We start from the raw sequence: 19,396 nt of genomic DNA, 5'->3' as shown, positions 1-19,396 counted from the left end.
TTGGTGCAAGGATCATTTGTGCATGACGATATTAAAATTGTTTTAAAAAATGTCATCATGATAATTTTGTTATCGAGAGAATTATACAACTGTAATAGTATTTATTTATGTTATCGAGAGCATTACACAACTGTAATAGTATTTATTTATAACATTAGGTTATTATAAATGTTGAACCTGCTCATCAAATTCAGGAAAAAAATCCTTAGCCCTATTGCAAAAAGGCTATATCTATGTGTACCACGATGCCAATTTGTAATATGATGACATGACATCCACGATTTTACCTACAAGAAACTTTGGTTAACAAATACCCCCTTACTATTGAGCGAGTCATATGCAGGCTAATTAGGTACGAAAAACACTGAAAGAAGTGTGTCCCGTGTCCCAATTAGGTACGAGAGCAATGTTGCGCGACGCGAGAGAACAGGGAATCTGAGAGCCAAGAGTAGCCTACTGGCGAGAGCGTTCAGGCGTCATCTATCCATCGTCTTTCTGTAGCTACAAACATCCAATCTTCACTGACAGTATTGCAAGTGCCTGTGCTGCACCTGTCCATAATTTTAAATCGAGCGAAAACAGAATCGAAAACAGTCAGCGACAGATGTGATTCGATTCTTTAAAACTAAAAGATAGACTATACTGCAGGCATTCGATTCTCAGACTTTCTTGCTGATGTCCTTCAGGTAGGTAAGTTATTTTACTTTGTGATTTATTTATTTTTTACTGTGAAGTTAAAGCTGAATGCGTGTATATTCTTAACAATTTGACATATTTTGTTGCGTACTATGCCTATTATTTCATCAACTGCAGCCTTAGTAAGAAATTCGTTTTTGAGCTGTCTTTTCAATCAAAGACGAACTAATTAGAATGTTCTGGAAATGCAACAAATAAAACATTTGCAATGTAACACACACTCTAAGTATCTCATAATTCCCTTGCCGATCAGCTCTGCACCACTCTACAGAGGCAATGGGTACACTTCGAGACTTGCAGTTTGCCCTGCAACTGAAGATTGAGGAGCTTCGCCAGAGGGATACACTCATTGATGAGCTGGAGCTGGAGTTGGATGCCAAGGATGACTTGATTCGGAGGCTGCAGGGTGAACTGGACCGCTACAGGGCAACCATCACTCCCCCAGAGTCTTCTGGAGCTATTGAAGGTAAAACATTATGCTAAAAATAGATCCACATTTCAGGCAATGTTTTTCTTTTATGCTCTTATACATCTTATTTATCACATACAGTGCCTTCAGAAAGTATTCACACCCCTTTACCTTTTCCACATTTAGTTGTGTAACAGTCTGAAATTAAAATGGATGAATTTGAGATTTTGTGTCACAGGCCTACTTATACAGATTAATTAAAAATGAAAAGCTGAAATGTCTTGAGTCAATAATTAACCAACCCCTTTGTTATGGCAAGCCTAAATAAGTTCAGGAGTAGAACTGTGCTCAACAAGTCACATAAGTTACATGGACTCACTCTGTGTGCAATAATAGCATGGTTTTTGAATGACTACCTAATCTCCACACATACAATTATCTGTATGGTCCCTTCGTCGAGCAGTGAATTTTAAACACAGATTCGACCACAAAGACCTGGGAGGTTTTCTGATGCCTCACTTGGGGCGGCAGGATAGTCTAGCGGTTAGAGCTTTGGACTAGTAACCGGAAAGTTGCAAGTTCAAATCCCCGAGCTGACAAGGTTCAAATTTGTCGTTCTGCCCCTGAACAGGCAGTTAACCTACTGTTCCTAGGCCGTCATTGACTTGCCTAGTTAAATAAAGGTAAAATAAACAAAGAAGGGTACCTATTGGTAGATGTGTAAAAAAACAGACATTCCCTTTGAGCATGGTGAAGTTATTCATGACATAAATATGGGTATCAATACACCCAGTCACTACAAAGATACAGGTGTCCTTTTTAACTCAGTTGCCGGAGAAGAAGGAAACCGATCAGGGATTTCACCATGAGGCCAATGGTGACTTGAAAACAGTTACAGAGTTTAATGGCTGTAATAGGAGAAAACTGAGGATGGATCAACAACATTGTAGTTACTCCAAAGAAGGAAGTCTGTACAGAACTAAAACAACAAAAACATTGACAAAGAAATTAGCATTATGTTTTGGGAAAATCTAAGACGTAATATGGATGTCTAGTAATGATGAACAACCAACTTGACAGAGCTTGAAGAATAAAACAAATAATAATGTGCAAATATTGTACAATCCAGCTGAGCAAAGCTCTTGAAGACTTACCCAGAAAGACCCTGCCAAAAGTGATTCTAGCATGTATTGACTCAGGGGTGTGAAATCTTATGTAAATTAGATATTTCATTTTCGATACATTTGCAAAAAAACAATTCTGGTTGTCATTATGGGGTAGTGTGTGTAGATGGGTGAGAAAATAAGTCAAGGGGTATGAATACTTTCTGAAGACGCTGTATGTGCCGACACAGGATACATTGTATTGAGTGTCTGAATATTATGATTTTTTTCTTTATTTAACTAGGCAAGTCAGTTAAGAACAAATTCTTATTTACAATGACAGCCTGTCGGGGAATAGTGGGTTAACTGCCTTGTTCAGGGGCAGAACGACAGACTTTTACCTTGCCAGCTCGGGATTTCGATCCAGCAACGCTCTAACCACTAGGCTACCTGCAAATACTACATTTGGCTATTTGTTGTTTTTAGACTTAAATTGTGCTCCTTATATGTTGCACAAAGAAAGTGAGCAGAGAAATATATTTATTTGCCTGTTTCAGGGAATTCTGCACAGTGTGAAGAGATCCAGAGAACCAGAAGAAAGACCATATTCTCAAAGCCCCTCACTCAGGATCCAAGGCAACGTGCTTTGGCCACCTTGAAAAGCTACAACAAAAGCCAACAGTGAGAGAACACACTAAAGACACTGTTAGCCTTGGCAACATTCCCTTTTAACTGTTCCACTTGAGAAATGTGCTCCTAAAGGCCCTTAAGGCTGATCAAGTGGTACCTGCACAGACACAAACGTCAATAAGGATTTTCATTGATTTATACACACTGTATGAAACTTGGCTCAAGGCTTTAGAGCCTTTGTTGTCAAACACTAGCCACAGTGAAATTACTTATTGATTGCCTCACACACTCTTTACTCCTTCAGGTCACAGGAGCTGATTCAGACCTCCTTTTTAGAGAATGACTTTCTAAAGAACCTGGAAAGTGGGCAAATCCTGGCTATAATGGACTGTATGTACCCCACCACGGTCAACCAAGGCTGCTGCGTCATTCAAGAGGGAGACAGTGGAACTCTTGCCTATGTTCTAGAAGGTAACAAGTTAAATCAACAGTGATTTAAAAGTGGTGAGTATAGTGTGGATTGACAATACAGTCACTTCAAGGTCCAAACCCCGTTGTCTTCTTGAATTTCCATGCATAGCCCCACTCTCAAAAAGAGGACTTAAGTATACCCAAAGTTCCCAAGGTATAGTAATTGCTCAAGGTGTTTTGGTCAATGATTCTTTGAGCACTTGGTTCCACAATCTAAGAGCAGGCAGCTCTTGGTCTTTAATGTATGTTGGTTGTTCGTTTTTTAAAGTTTGCTCAGAGATATGCCCAGTAAATGTTACTCAAGTACACAAGTTGAGTTGGTATGCTTCTCTGTTAGTGCCGGCACTGCTTTCTGGCGCAATGAGGGGGAATGTTAGAATGACCTGTTTCTGGAGGGAGAGATGGTGTTGTGCATGATAAGCGGCATACAAAATGTTTAATGTCAGACAGGGACAGGGCAAGAGGCCCATTCATGATCGGCCCTGGTTTGCAATGCTCATTGATGCTGGAGCTCAGGCATTTCTCCTGCTCCCCTCATATCTGATGTGACAGGCAATCGGGCACGGTTGTCCAATTTGCTTTTCTTGTTACCTGAGCCCTAGACTGTTTCTGTTTCTGCTGTGCTGTTGTAGATGAAAGTGTCTCTACCTGACACATGGCATATCTCAGACAGCTGCGTTCATCTGATTGTGTCAGTCACACTCCCTGCAGCTGGGTGAGGGGGGCTGAGCTAACGTGTGGTCACACCTCCTCAGCTGCCACCCTGCTGTTTGTATGGACGCCTCAGACTGCCATCACATTTACATTACATTTACATTTACATTTAAGTCATTTAGCAGACGCTCTTATCCAGAGCGACTTACAAATTGGTGCATTCACCTTATGACATCCAGTAGAATAGTCACTTTACAATAGTGCATATAAATCTTAAAAGGGGGGGGGGGTGAGAAGGATTACTTATCCTATCCTAGGTATTCCTTAAAGAGGTGGGGTTTCAGGTGTCTCCGGAAGGTGGTGATTGACTCCGCTGTCCTGGCGTCGTGAGGGAGTTTGTTCCACCATTGGGGGGCCAGAGCAGCGAACAGTTTTGACTGGGCTGAGCGGGAACTGTACTTCCTCAGTGGTAGGGAGGCGAGCAGGCCAGAGGTGGATGAACGCAGTGCCCTTGTTTGGGTGTAGGGCCTGATCAGAGCCTGGAGGTACTGAGGTGCCGTTCCCCTCACAGCTCCGTAGGCAAGCACCATGGTCTTGGTCTCACCATTCTTTACCATCCTCCTCTGAAGGAGATCAAACAGCAACTGCACTGTCATACACACACATAGTCTAACACGCACATGCCAATGCCATAAACACACACATGCAAACATAAACATGCACAAAGGTAAACACATACATGCATTCTTAAACACAAGGATGCCACATATTGCTGCAACATCACCTTGTGCACTTTGATTTGAAGCATTTGTAATCTGTTGATAACAATATATTCTGTATTTGCTGCATTGCGTGTTTGTGTTTAAATGGGCATTTAACAGAGGGGAAGATGGAGATGACCAAGGATGCCAAGAAGCTTCTCACAATTGAACCAGGAAAAGTGTTTGGAGAATTGGCACTCCTGTACAGCTGCACCTACACCTACACTATATCAGGTACTGGAGCGTTGTGTATGAAGTGCTGTGTAGTGTGGTTGTTCTATTCCTTTTGTAACAACAGCTGAAGTGAATGCAAAACATGTTGTCTTGAAATCCTTTCACAATTCTGCTGTGCTTGGATTGATTTTTCATTGGCCTAAAAAAATTATTGTTCAAGAGAGCATCACCATCACAGACCAGCCTATTCATCACAGCTGTGTAGATTTGGTGTCAGATTGGGAAGTTCTGTAGAATTTCAAATCAAAATAACTTTTTCAAACACTACATCACAGCTTCAAACACTCCTCTCCTCTGAGATGTGTGGAATAAGAAAACACATCTTAAATTACCTGACTGCCTAACTCATCTTCATTCTCAGCTCTCCTACTATTTATACCATTTACTTGGAAATGGAAATTAACATACGCACATATGTATAATGATATATCAAAACAACACATTTTATTTGGTTATACATTTTCTCTTTATTGATTTCACTGCATTTTTCCTCATGACTGACCAAATATCCTCTCAACAAGACCTATTATTGCTCATTGACTTGCAGTTGATTTTCTCAATGGAAAATGAAATGTGTGCTATCGTCTCTCTACACTGTCTGTGCCCATAGCCCACTGGGAAATGCAGCCACTGCTCCTCACATCTGACCTGCTTTCACAAAGAAATAGGTTGATGGAATGGACAGAATCAGTGCAAATGAAAAAAATCTGTTCATTTCTCCCCCTCTTATAGTGTTTCCTTTGTCATCCTCCTGTCCTCTTTTCCACTGTGCCACCATGTCCATTTTCTCTTTCAGGGCATTGCCGGTTTCCTGTTTAATTGTATAGTACATTTATCTTTCAGTCAATCTCCCTCTCCCTATCTGTTCTCACAGCAACATATACATTTATGTGTTCCTGGCCTTTTCTCTTCTGTATGCACTCTTCCCAACCCATTCCCTGGTTCTCCTGGCTGACCTGAAATTACTTTTTCTCTTTGTTGCCATCAAAGAACATCAATAAAGCTTTCTATCCTGTAGTCTAAAATCACTGTAACAGTAAGAGGTTTAGGTGAAAAAATGTGTTCCCTGATTTGACATTCATGGTCACACAGGATGTTCTTCCCAGAAAATGGCAAAGAGTATGACATTTAAAAGGGTTCGACTGACATTCAAATTTTAGACTCAAATATACACGTTACAATTCCCACCAAGTGGGTTAACCCTATTGGCACGATAGGGTGTTTGCCTTTTCACATCAGTGACGTCGCTTCCCTGCCTGTCTGCCCTGCCGTTCGGTACATTGGTGTCAGAAGTGGGATGGCAGTTGTCGAGACCATCGGAACACAATGACCAGACGTGTGAGGGGGCTGCGGTAGTGATGAAGCACGGGGACGTGCCTTCCCGTTCGAAGGCAGCAGTGTAGTGACCCTTGCTATATGAGCCAAGTTAGAATTCCCACCAAGTGGGATAACCCTACTGGCGCAATGCGTAGGCCAGCGACCCGGGTTCACTTCCCTGCCGTTCGCTACAATACGTACCATATAAAGATAACAATGGCATGTTGATTTCCCACCGTGCTTTCATTACCAACTTAAATAATGGCATGATTGGGAGGGGAAGGACTAGATGGATTGGAGTTGTATGGCCAGTACAGGACGGAGGCTCCTGTTCGCACAAAGCCCTGCTGAATCAATTAATCTGGATCATTATTAATTTACAACATCTCTATCAGAGTTCCATTACTGTCTGCCCACAGAACAGACAAAGGAAGAGAGGAAGGCTGCGTGGGGAATGTAATCTAGAATCTGTCCTCCTTATTCTTTTATCCACAACACTTTCAGAGAAAGGAACACAAACACTCAGACATTCCTTTTAAGAGTACAGGAAACATTTATAGTAGTGTTATGTAACTGTGTTTCTAGGAGTACATTGTTTGTAGAGCCTCGTTTGCAAACCCGGTCTTGACATCTATTTATAGAGATGAAAATGTTGTGAAATAGAAGACATTTGCTAAGTCCCATAGCCTTACATTGTAATATAACAGAGGGGAGTATCTATAATACTAACATAAACTGTAAGGGTAAGAATTAAAATGTCACACATACGGTATACTCACAGAATACATTCATCCCTAACGAGATTTCTGTTTCTTCCTACCACTGCTCTTGACATTGTGTGATTTGGAAGATCTTCTTTACCATTCCCTGTCTTTCTCTGCAGCCCTAAAACACAGCATGTTGTGGGTTATTGACCGGCAGAGCTTTCAGACCATCATGGTGCAGAGTGGCCTCAGCAGACTGGCCGAGTTCAGAGAGCTCCTCTGCAGGTCAATACCACCCTCATCACTACACAAGGAAAATACATATCTGTGTAAACTTGAAAATGTATATTTGTGTAGAATTGACACTAATCTACAATCTACGCGACTATAGTAGAATCGTTCAAATGTAATATGTTGTGAGTCAGTCGTCCTGCTGTTTGTGTGTTTGTCTGGCTGCAGAGTACCCTTCCTGCGCTCGCTGCCAGAGGATGTGCTCATGAAAGTGTCTGATATTCTGGAAGAGGTACAGAACATGAATCTATTATACACATTCACTCCTCAGATTCACTAACGCAACATGTTGTAGAAAAGCCATGTTCCACAAACAGAATCTAGCTAGGTAATCATTTTCGTATGTCTTCCAAATAATTATTACCCATCTGCTATGCATTCTCTGTTGACAGTTTACAGGTGTATTTGCATTGCATTGGCGGCCTAATCAGGTTGGCACAGAGACAAAATATCTGTGTTGATTGGTTGGTGATGTACACATGATAGGATTCTCAACATCTCACATGCTACATTTCCCTTCTCCCCCTGCCGTCATACTTTTATTTCTAACTCCCGTCACTCTTTTTCCCACCTATCCACCATCTCTCACCTGTCTGTCTCAACAGAGTCGTTACAGTGAAGGTGATTATATTATTCGCCAGGGTGCCACAGGGGACACGTTCTACATCATCAGTAGTGGCCAGGTAAGGATGAGGATGGCTGAACCTTACCTTGAACTCAATAAACAAGCTTCAACTAGTGGAGGACAGAAATATGCATCTGCAGGGGTTAGTCTGACACAACAACTGTACTGGCACAGATGGTGCTAATTAATCTGTGCATCGCCACATTTCAAAGATGGCGTGAAAGAGACAAGACAGACAAGCAGTCTCTACCCCCTCTATCTGCCTCCCGACCTAGGTGAAGGTGACAGAGAACAAGTCAGCCGATGAAGAGGCAGTACTCCTGTCAACTCTCTCTGAGGGCCATTGGTTTGGAGAGAAAGCACTGAGGGGGTGAGAAACAGTAATACATCATGTGCTTTTATCCAAATGTCTGTTATACAGCAGCTTACATTCCTACACATTACATGGCTTGATATACATTGACATACTAGCTCTCTCGTAACACAAATCTCAATAACCACTAGACAGTTGTAGTTACAGAGTAATAGAACATACATACCATTATACTATATGTATAATTCAGCTATCACTAAGCCAACATTGTCCAAGTTTGATTGACGGAATCATGTGGGGAATGAGACGTACTCTCCCTATGTGATTGCATTTTGCTCATCATGTTGTTCCTCATTATCAACTACAATCATTAGGACAGTGTGAGCTAGTGACAACATGCAAATTCATAATGGAACTATCGAGGTCAATAGATTCGAGAAAATGATAGTAATAAAAGCAACACGGGTCTCACAGATTTCAAGAGAATATTCTGAGCGATAACATTTTCTGTCTGCATGGTGTCAGTGCTGTTGTCATTTATTGCAATGCCATTTTGATAACCTTTCAAAATTTTTTTGTTTGATTTCCAGAGAGGATGTGCGGACAGTGAATGTCATTGCTGCTGGTGATGTCACATGCCTGGTTGTGGATAGAGAGTAAGTGATTTGTTCAGACTATGGCATGATTATTTAAGAATGTTGGATATTCTGCTTCAATCTTATTTGTAGAATTATGTAGTACAGATCTCCAACATGCACACAATGCCCCACCACAGTGACCCCCAAGCACACAGTGCCAGTATAGTTTTCATAAGCCACTTTGTTATGATGTGAAAATTGTTAAAAATGTTTTAAGTGACCTAAGACCATATCATCTTTCATCAGGTCTTTCAAAAAGATCATAGGTTTGGTAGAGGACAGTCATAATGTGCACAAGAGCAGCGAACTCAAAGCCCAGTAAGTAGCAACTGAAACTATAGGTAACACTTTCCAGCCAACAGGTATATTGCGTTTGTACTTGTTATAAGCATGGTATAAACCTTTATAATGTCTTATCATAAGGCTTACATGTTTTGTCTCTCTAGCTCTCTGTTTATATTTTAATGAGCCTTGATCCAAATTAACCATTTTTATGGATTTAACCTTTATTTAGAACAAGTAAAGCAACATTGGCTAATTCATCTTTTCCATGTGTGCAGGTCAGAGGAAGATGCAGCTCTCCTATCCAACGCCTCTCTCAGAGATTTCCAGGTGATCTGTAACCTAGGAGAGGGAGAAACGGGTCATTCAGAGCTGGTGAGTTGTTTCAAGTTGTATTGGTAGTATGTACGGGATATGCATGGAATACATCATCCAAGGAAATGCTTACTTGCAGGTTCCTTCTTGACAATGCAACAACAATAACAAATAATAAAAGATAAGAATACAAACAAAGTAAATGGCAGTAGAAAAGAATAAACATTTTAGCATAAGTATTATACAGGAAGGCACAATTTATAGTCCAATATTTACACGTGTATTGGGGAAGGGGGACAGTGTATAAACTGAGCCATATAATAAGAGTATGTTAGCAGCATTTGTGTGTGTGTGTGTAGCATGAATGTATATGCGTGTGTGTATGTCTGTCTGGGTGTGTGCATGACTGAGGGAATGTTTGCTAAGGTGCGGAGAGTCAGAGCAGATGGTCAGTCCAATTCAAGTGTTCAGCAGTCTGATGGCTTGTAGATAGAAACTGTCTCTGAACCTGTTGGTATCAGACCTCATGCTCCAATACCGTCCTGCAGTCCAGTGGGTGAGGATCAGGTCAACAATCAACTCCTTTGTTTTTCTGACGTTGAGGTCTTTGTCATGTCACCATAATGCCAGTTCACTTACCTCCACCCCATAGGGTGACTTGTCGTTGTTGGTTATCAGCAAACTTGATGATAGAGTTGGTGTTGTGCAAAGCCACGCAGTTGTGGGTGAACAGGGAGTACAGCAGAGGACTGAGGACACACACCTGGGGGGCCCTGTGTTAAGAGAGTGGGCGTCACTTGGGCGTCCGGAACAGTAAGAGTATTCCTGAATGGTTGGGTATTGTCTGCCTCGAAGCGAGCATAGAATGTGTTAAGCTTGTCTGTGAGGGAGACTTCGGTGGGCAACGTACAGCTAGAGTTGCCATTGTGACACGAGTCTGTGTTGTCGACCATCAATTCAAGTTTGAGTCTGTATTGTCGTTTTGCGTCCCGAAGGTATTGAGCTCGTACCTGCTTCTCTTGTACACGCTATGCACAACCGAGTCATCGGGGTTCGTTCCGCTGACATTGAATGCTGAAATACGGCCTCTCAGCATTGTACGGATATCGCCGTTCATCCATGGTTTTTGGATGGGGTATGTCCGGATTATTATTGTGGGTACAACATCATCAACACATATTCTAATGAAACCTGTGACTGACAATGTATATTAATGTTGATGGATGAGTCCTGGGTGGATGAATCTTTGAACATATTCCAAGCATTATTCTCAAAACATGCAGCATTGAGTCTGCCTCCTCTGTCCAGCGCCTCACTATTCTCTGTGTTGGTGACTCCCTCTTGATCTAATTGGCCGAAGTTGGGAGTAAGTAGTGGGTCAAGCTTGAAACCGTGTCAGTAAATCCCAGTGCATTATTGTCTGGTTTCCATGTTGCTTTTAATGGATTAACCTACATGTTGATGTTTTTGCATTCCTTCTAGGTACAGCTTAAGACCAACATCAACTGCCCGTTCACCATGAGGGTGTTGAGGAAGCATCAGATCCTAAGCACTGCTCAACAGGAGTGCATCCTGAGGGAAAGACACATCCTCATGGCAGCTCATAGTCCATTCATCGTCAGGTGTGCTGTGCACCCAACCACCAGCCAAATATACCTAGGCCGGGATTCAATCCTATCGAGGGTTATAGGCATTGCGGCTTAGGCAATGTTCCCATGTTCATGGAGATCCCATTCACTTTATAAACGCTGCATATTTCGGCTCAATTAATTTTTTAAAACTCAACGCCTATCACCTGTGATCAGACTGAATCCTTGCACTAATCTTAGACTGGTTGGCTCACTATATGCTTATCAACTGGATAACACCTGTGTCTTCTTTGCCACTCCTAGGTTACACCGTACCTTCCGAGATGCAAAGTGCCTGTACATGCTGACAGAAGCTTGTTTAGGTGGTGAGCTCTGGAATCTACTGAAAGACAGGTACTGCTAACTTCACTACTGTCTACTACATGTTCTTTTTTATATTTTACAGTATGGATTTTATAACTGAATTGATAGCGTTTGAATTCTTATTTTTAGGGCTCAACATCAGTATGTCCCACTTTCTAATCCCTATTGTGCTCTTGCTCCTACATTTCAGAGGCTCGTTTGATGACAGTAGCACACGTTTTTACACTGCCTGTGTTGTTGAGGCCCTTATCTTCCTGCACCACAACAATATCACATACAGGGATCTGAAGCCTGAGAATGTAGTTCTTGACCAGCGTGGATATGCCAAAGTGGTAACATGACTAGAGCTCATTTCACTGCATTTCAAACCCACACAAGATGGAGGGGTACATTCTTAGAATATATTATAGTAATGGTCAATTTTGCACAAGGTTACACAAAGAAATTACAGTACTTTCAAAGGTTACATTTACAGTGCATTCGGAAAGTATTCAGACCCCTAGACTTTTTCCACATTTTGTTACGTTACAGCCTTATTCTAAAATGTATTAAATACACTGCTCAAAAAAATAAAGGGAACACTAAAATAACACATCCTAGATCTGAATGAATGAAATATTCTTATTAAATACTTTTTTCTTTACATACTTGAATGTGCTGACAACAAAATCACACAAATTATCAATGGAAATCAAATGTATCAACCCATGGAGGTCTGGATTTGGAGTCACACTCAAAATTAAAGTGGAAAACCACACTACAGGCTGATCCAACTTTGATGTAATGTCCTTAAAACAAGTCAAAATTAGGCTCAGTAGTGTGTATGTGGCCTCCACGTGCCTGTATGACCTCCCTACAACCCCTGGGCATGCTCCTGATGAGGTGGCGGATGGTCTCCTGAGGGATCTCCTGCCAGGCCTGGACTAAAGCATCCGCCAACTCCTGGACAGTCTGTGGTGCAACGTGGCGTTGGTGGATGGACATGATGACATGATGTCCCGGATGTGCTCAATTGGATTCAGGTCTGGGGAACGGGCGGGCCAGTCCATAGCATCAATGCCTTCCTCTTGCAGGAACTGCTGACACACTCCCGCCACATGAAGTCTAGCATTGTCTTGCATTAGGAGGAACCCAGGGCCAACCACACCAGCATATGGTCTCACAAGGGGTCTGAGGATCTCATCTCGGTACCTACTGGCAGTCAGGCTACCTCTGGCGAGCACATGGAGGGCTGTGCGGCCCCCCAAAGAAATGCCACCCCACACCATGACTGACCCAGCGCCAAACCGGTCATGCTGGAGGATGTTGCAGGCAGCAGAATGTTCTCCACGGCGTCTCCAGACTGTCACGTCTGTCACATGTGCTCAGTGTGAACCTGCTTTCATCTGTGAAGAGCACATGGCGCCAGTGGCGAATTTGCCAATCTTGGTGTTCTCTGGCAAATGCCAAACGTCCTGCACGGTGTTGGGCTGTAAGCACAACCCCCACCTGTGGACGTCGGGCCCTCATACCACCCTCATGGAGTCTGTTTCTGACCGTTTGAGCAGACACATGCACATTTGTGGCCTGCTGGAGGTAAGTTTGCAGGGCTCTGGCAGTGCTCCTCTTGCTCCTCCTTGCACAAAGGCGGAGGTAGCGGTCCTGCTGCTGGGTTGTTGCCTTCCTACGGCCTCCTCCACATCTCCTGATGTACTGGCCTGTCTCCTGGTAGCGCCTCCATGCTCTGGACACTACGCTGACAGACACAGCAAACCTTCTTGCCACATCTCGCATTGATGTTCCATCCTGGATGAGCTGCACTACCTGAGCCACTTGTGTGGGTTGTAGACTCCGTCTCATGCTACCACTAGAGTGAAAGCACCGCCAGCATTCAAAAGTGACCAAAACATCAGCCAGGAAGCATAGGAACTGAGAAGTGGTCTGTGGTCCCCACCTGCAGAACCACTCCTTTATTGGGGGGTGTCTTGCTAAATGCCTATAATTTCCACCTGTTGTCTATTCCATTTGCACAACAGCATGTGAAATTTATGGTCAATCAGTGTTGCTTCCTAAGTGGACAGTTTGATTTCACAGAAGTGTGATTGACCAGGAGTTACATTGTGTTGTTTAAGTGTTCCCTTTATTTTTTTTAAGCAGTGTATTTTCCCCCCCATAATCAATCTACACACAATACCTGGCCACTCTACCATGAGGGAGGTGACCAAGAACCTGATGGTGTCTCTGACAGAGGTCCAGAATTCATCTGTGAAGATGGGAGAACATCCCAGAAGGACAACCATCTCTAAAGCATGTCACCAATCAGGCCCTAATGGTAGAGTGGCCCACTTGGAGTTTGCCAAAAGACACATAAAGACTCTCAGACCATGAGAAACAAGATTCTCTGGTCTGATGAAACCAAGATTGAACTCTTTGGCCTGAATGCCAAGCGTCACATCTGAAGGAAACCTGGCACCATCCCTATGGTGAAGCATGGTGTTGGCAGCATCATGCGGTGGGGATGTTTTTCAGTGGCAGGGACTGGGAGACTAGTGAGGATCGAGGGAAAGATGAACGGAGCAAAGTACAGAGATCCTTGATGAAAACCTGCTCCATAGCGCTCAAGACCTCAGACTGGGGCAAAATTTCACCTTCCAACAGGACAACGACCCTAAGCACACAGCCAACACAATAAAGGAGTGGCTTCGGGACAAGTCTCTGAATGTCCTTGAGTGACCCAGCCAGAGCCCGGGCTTGAACTCGATCGAACATCTCTGGAAAGACCTGAAAATAGCTGTGCAGCGACACTTCCCATCCGACCTGACGGAGCTTGAGAGTATTTCCAGAGAATAATGGGAGAAACTTCCCAAATACAGGTGTGCCAAGCTTGTAGCGTCATACCCAAGATGACACAGGGCTGTAATCACTGCCAAAGGTGCTTCAACAAAGAACTGAGTAAAGGGTCTAAATACTTATGTAAATGTCATATTTCCGGTTGTTTTTGTTTTCCAAAAATTCGAAAAACCTGTTTTTTCTTTGTCATGATGGGGTGTTGTGTGTAGATTGATGAAGAAAAAAAACAATATAATACATTTTAGAATAAGGCTGTAACGTAACAAAATGGGGGGAAAAAATCAAGGAGTCTGAATAATCTATGGAAAATATCACTTTGGAAAATATATGTTATGGATCCATTGAGATACTGAACATCCATATTCATGACTTGACTGTGCTACTATTCCTAGGTGGGGTTTGGTTGTGCTAAAAGAGTGGGCTTGGGTAAGAAAACGTGGACGTTCTGTGGCACACCTGACTATGTGGCCCCTGAGATAATCCTGAACAAGGGGCACAGTGTGTCTGCAGATCTCTGGTCTCTAGGCGTCTTCGTGTTTGAACTGCTGAGTGGAAGGTGCGATTATAAGACAGTCCATTGCTCTCCAGAGTTCCAGTTTTTTGTTCTTGTCTCTGTCAGTCATTCTCATAGATGTCTCTTCCCAATCTTTACCTTTCCAGTCTCCCATTCTGTGGCACTGATCCTATGAAGACTTTCACAGCCACCATCCGTGGGATTGACCTGGTTGAATTCCCCAAAACCATCAGTAAGAGTGCCTCAAGCCTGATCAAGAAGCTCTGCAGGTGTGACACATTTAGAAATGTTTGAAAACAGACATTCATTGTATCACACTTCCTCAGCTATTAGTTGCGTGTCATGATGACTCTCTGTCCTGGTCTCTCAGGAACAACCCTGCAGAGAGACTGGGGAACCAGAGAAACGGGGCCAAGGACATCCAGAAGCACAAGTAAGATGAAAGGCTGAGATGAAAACATCAGACTGTGTCACTGTCATCTATATAGCAGCAGTGTATAGTCTGTTAACTTGTTCTTTCTTTCAGGTGGTTTGAAGGTTTCAACTGGGAAGGACTTCGCAAAGGCACTTTGTCTCCCCCAATCATACCGAAAGTAAGTACTTGGCAGAGAGAGCTACAGTTGAAGTCGGAAGTTTACATAGACCTTAGCCAAATACATTTAAACTCAGTTTTTCACAATTCCTGACATTTAATCCTAGTAAAAATTCCCTGTCTTAGGTCAGTTAGGATCACCACTTTATTTTAAGAATGTGAAATGTCAGAATAATAGTAGAGAGTGATTTATTTCAGCTTTTATTTATTTCATCACATTCCCAGTGGGTCAGAGGTTTACATACACTCATTAGTATTTGGTAGCATTGCCTTTAAATTGTTTAACTTGGGTCAAACGTTTTGGGTAGCCTTCCACAAGCTTCCCACAATAAGTTGGGTGAATTTTGTCCCATTCCTCCTGACAGAGCTTGTGTAACTGAGTCAAGTTTGTAGGCCTCCTTGCTCGCACACATTTTTTCAGTTCTGCCCACAACTTTTCTATGGGATTGAGGTCAGGGCTTTGTGATGGCCACTCCAATACCTTGACTTTGTTGTCCATAAGCCATTTTGCCACAACTTTGGAAGACCCATTTGCGACCAAGCTGTAACTTGGTCACAAATGGGATGCGATATAGCTTCAATATATCCACATAATTTTCCTCCCACATGATGCCATCTATTTTGTGAAGTGCGAAAGGTGCAAATCAATTCCAGAACAACAGCAAAGGACCTTGTGAAGATTCTGGAGGAAACAGGTACAAAAGTATCTATATCCACAGTAAAACAAGTCCTATATCGACATAACCTGAAAGGCCACTCAGCAAGGAAGAAAACACTGTTCCAAAACCGCCATGAAAATGCCAGACTATGGTTTGCAACTGCACATGGGGACAAAGATCATACTTTTTGTCCTCTGGTCTGATGAAGCAAAAATAGAACTGTTTTCCGTAATGACCATCGTAATGTTTGGAGGGAAAAGAAGGAGGCTTGCAAGCCGAAGAACACCATCCCAACCGTGAAGCATGGGGGTGGCAGCATCATGTGTGGGGGTGCTTTGGGCAGGAGGGACTGGTGCACTTCACAAAATAGATGGCATCAATGAGAACGGAAATTGTGGTTATATTGAAGCAACATCTCAAGACATCAGTCAGAAAGGTAATGCTTGGTCACAAATAGGTCTTCCAAATGGACAATGACCCCAAGCACACTTCCAAAGTTGTGGCAAAATGGCTTAAGGACAACAAAATCAAGGTATTGGAGTGGCAATCACCAAGCCCTGACCTCAATTCCATAGAAGATTTGTTGGTAGAACTGAGAACTTCTGTGCGAGCAAGGAGGCCTACAAACCTGACTCAGTTACACCAACTCTGTCAGGTTGAATGGGCCAAAATTCACCCAACTTATTGTGGGAAGCTTGTGGAAGGCTACCCAAAACATTTGACCCAAGTTCAACAATTTAAAGACAATGCTACCAAATACTAATTGAGTGTATGTAAACTTCTGACCCACTGGGAATATGAAAGAAATAAAAACTGAAATATATCATTCTCTCTACTATTATTCTGACATTTCACATTCTTAAAATAAAGTGGTGATCCTAACTGACCTAAGACAAGGAATTTTTACTAGGATTAAATGTCAGGAATTGTAACGATCGTTGTCCTCCTGGGATGAGGAATAGGAAGGATCAGACCAAAACGCAGCGTGGTAAGTGTCCATGTTAATTTTAATAAATGAACACGAGACAGAGCGCGTGAACAAAACAGTTCTGTAAGGTGAAGACACACAAAACAGAAAACAACTACCCACAAACACAGGTGGGAACAGGCTACCTAAGTATGGTTCTCAATCAGAGACAACGATAGACAGCTGCCTCTGATTGGGAACCATACCAGGCCAGACACAGAAATACAAAACATAGAATGCCCACCCCATCTCACGCCCTGACCAAACCAAAAATAGAGACATAAAAAAGGAACTAAGGTCAGGACGTGACAGGAATTGAGAACTACGTTTAAATGTATTTGGCTAAGGTATATGTAAACTTCCGACTTCAACTCTATATAGTACTAGCTAAAGTTTGGACACACTTACTCATTCCAGGGTTTTCATCATTTTTACTATTTTTTACATTGTAGAATAATAGTGAAGACATCAAAACTATGAAATAACACATCTGGAATCATGTAGTAACCATAAAAGTGTTAAACAAATGAAAAAAATATATATTTGAGATTCTTCAAAGTAGCCACCCTTTGCCTTGATGACAGCTTTGCACACTCTTGGCATTTTCTCAACCAGCTTCAAGAGGTAGTCACCTGGAATGCATTTCAATTAACAGGTGTGCCTTGTTAATTTGTGGAATTTATTTACTTAATGCGTTTGAGCCAATCAGTTGTGTTGTGACAAGCTCGGGGTGTTATACAGAAGATAGCCCTATTTGGTAAAATACCAAGTCCATATTATGGTAAGAACAGATCAATTAAGCAAAGAGAAATTACAGTCCATCATTGCTTTAAGTCATGAAGGTCAGTCAATCCGGAAAATGTCAAGAACTTTTAAAGTTTCTTCAAGTGCAGTTGCAAAAACCATCAAGCGCTATGATGAACCTGGCTCTCAGGAAAGGAAGACCCAGAGTTACCTCTGCTGCAGAGGATAAGTTCATTAGAGTTACCAGCCTCAGAAATGGCCAAATAAACGCTTCACAGAATTTAAGTTACAGACACATCTCAACATCAACTGTTCAGAGGAGACTGCGTGAATCAGGCCTTTGTGGTCTAATTGCTGCAAGGAACCACTACTAAAGGACACCAACAATAAGAAGAGACTTGCTTGGGCCAAGAAACACGAGCAATGGACATTAGACCGGTGGAAATCTGTCCTTTGATCTGATGAGAACATATTTGAGATTTTTGGTTCCAACCGCCGTGTCTTTCAGAGACGCAGAGTAGGTGAACGGATGATCTCTGCATGTGTGATTCCCACTGTGAAGAATGGTGGAGGAGGTGTGATGGTGTGGGGGTGCTTTGCTGGTGACACTGTCTGTGATTTATTTTGAATTCAAGGCACACTTAACCAGCATGGCTACCACAGCATTCTGCAGCAATACACCATCCCATCTGGTTTGCACTTAGTCCCACTATCATTTGTTTTTCAACAGGACAATGACCCAACACACCTCCAGGCTGTGTAAGGGCTATGTGACCAAGAAGGAGAGTGATGGAGTGCTTCATCAGATGACCTGGCCTCCACAATCACCCGACCTCAAGCCAATTGAGATGGTTTGAGATGAGTTGGACCACAGAGTGAAGGAAAAGCAGCCAACAAGTGCTCAGCATATGTGGGAACTCCTTCAAGACTGCTGGAAAAGCATTCCAGGTGAAGCTGGTTGAGAGAATGCCAAGCGTGTGCAAAGCTGTCATCAAGGGTGGCTACTTTGAAGAATCTAAAATATTTTTGATTCCATATGTGTTATTTCACAGTTTTGATGTCTTCACTATTAATCTAAAATGTCAAAAATAGTAAAAAGAATGAAAAACCCTTGAATGAGTAAGTATGTCCAAACTTTTGACTGGTACTAAAATAATCATATGTTGACTATATATATACTTGCATACCATTAAAAATATTATTTTTTTCAGTTCATCAGTCACTTGGAGGACAGCAAATTGGACCCCTTCACTGACATCCTTGAGGACTCACCAGCTGTTGAGGACTCAGACTGGGACATAGATTTCTGATTGAACAATATAATGCTGATCTGGGTTGAATCCTACACATGATCTGATACGAAAATAGTTTTTGGTACTGGAAATAAATGAAACCGAAGAGAGAGAGCAATGTAATGCAATTGTGTTCAGCGTTCTTTTATTTCAACGGGTTAGAATTCTTTGTAATGACATATTTTGTGAACTAGCAAAGAAGTGAATGTTGTTAGCTGTTCCTGTATTATGATATTTCTTACTTTGTATTATTGTTTTACCAAAAGTGTTATGTAGGCATTTTCAATTCATAAACATATGAGTCAACATCTGAATATTTGTAAGTAAATAAACAAACAAATAATAATCTGAGCTTTATCATGTGAATGTATTCAATAACTGGTTGTTAAATCATAGGGTGTTAT

The 19,396-nt window shown here is 42.2% G+C and overlaps 1 protein-coding gene across 3 annotated transcripts; it reads left to right on the top strand.

The window, feature by feature from the left end:
* The first annotated feature begins 68 nt into the window (after positions 1 to 68).
* LOC118393188 (cGMP-dependent protein kinase 1-like) lies at positions 69 to 19,339 on the top strand. Of its 3 annotated transcripts, XM_052461473.1 has the most exons (21): positions 69 to 690; positions 950 to 1,162; positions 2,766 to 2,889; positions 3,143 to 3,309; positions 4,845 to 4,958; positions 7,159 to 7,264; positions 7,439 to 7,502; positions 7,876 to 7,953; positions 8,171 to 8,265; positions 8,799 to 8,864; positions 9,093 to 9,164; positions 9,407 to 9,503; positions 10,926 to 11,065; positions 11,336 to 11,425; positions 11,586 to 11,727; positions 14,617 to 14,780; positions 14,885 to 15,007; positions 15,109 to 15,171; positions 15,265 to 15,331; positions 18,431 to 18,648; positions 18,912 to 19,339. In XM_052461473.1, exons 2-20 carry the CDS (start codon positions 973 to 975, stop codon positions 18,461 to 18,463), a joined length of 1,995 nt encoding a protein of 664 aa, XP_052317433.1. In that variant the 5' UTR covers positions 69 to 690; positions 950 to 972; the 3' UTR covers positions 18,464 to 18,648; positions 18,912 to 19,339. The 3 variants fall into 3 exon arrangements, with proteins under 3 accessions (XP_052317433.1, XP_035641495.2, XP_035641494.2); XM_035785602.2 differs by lacking the exon at positions 18,431 to 18,648 and having other exon boundaries at positions 69 to 686; XM_035785601.2 differs by lacking the exon at positions 18,431 to 18,648.
* Positions 19,340 to 19,396: the final 57 nt, after the last annotated feature.

This window comes from Oncorhynchus keta, chromosome 14 (assembly GCF_023373465.1).
Source record: "Oncorhynchus keta strain PuntledgeMale-10-30-2019 chromosome 14, Oket_V2, whole genome shotgun sequence".
Classification (NCBI taxonomy): Eukaryota; Metazoa; Chordata; class Actinopteri; order Salmoniformes; family Salmonidae; genus Oncorhynchus; species Oncorhynchus keta.
Note: the sequence above shows the minus strand (reverse complement) of the source record. Positions and strands in the feature narration are given on the sequence as shown.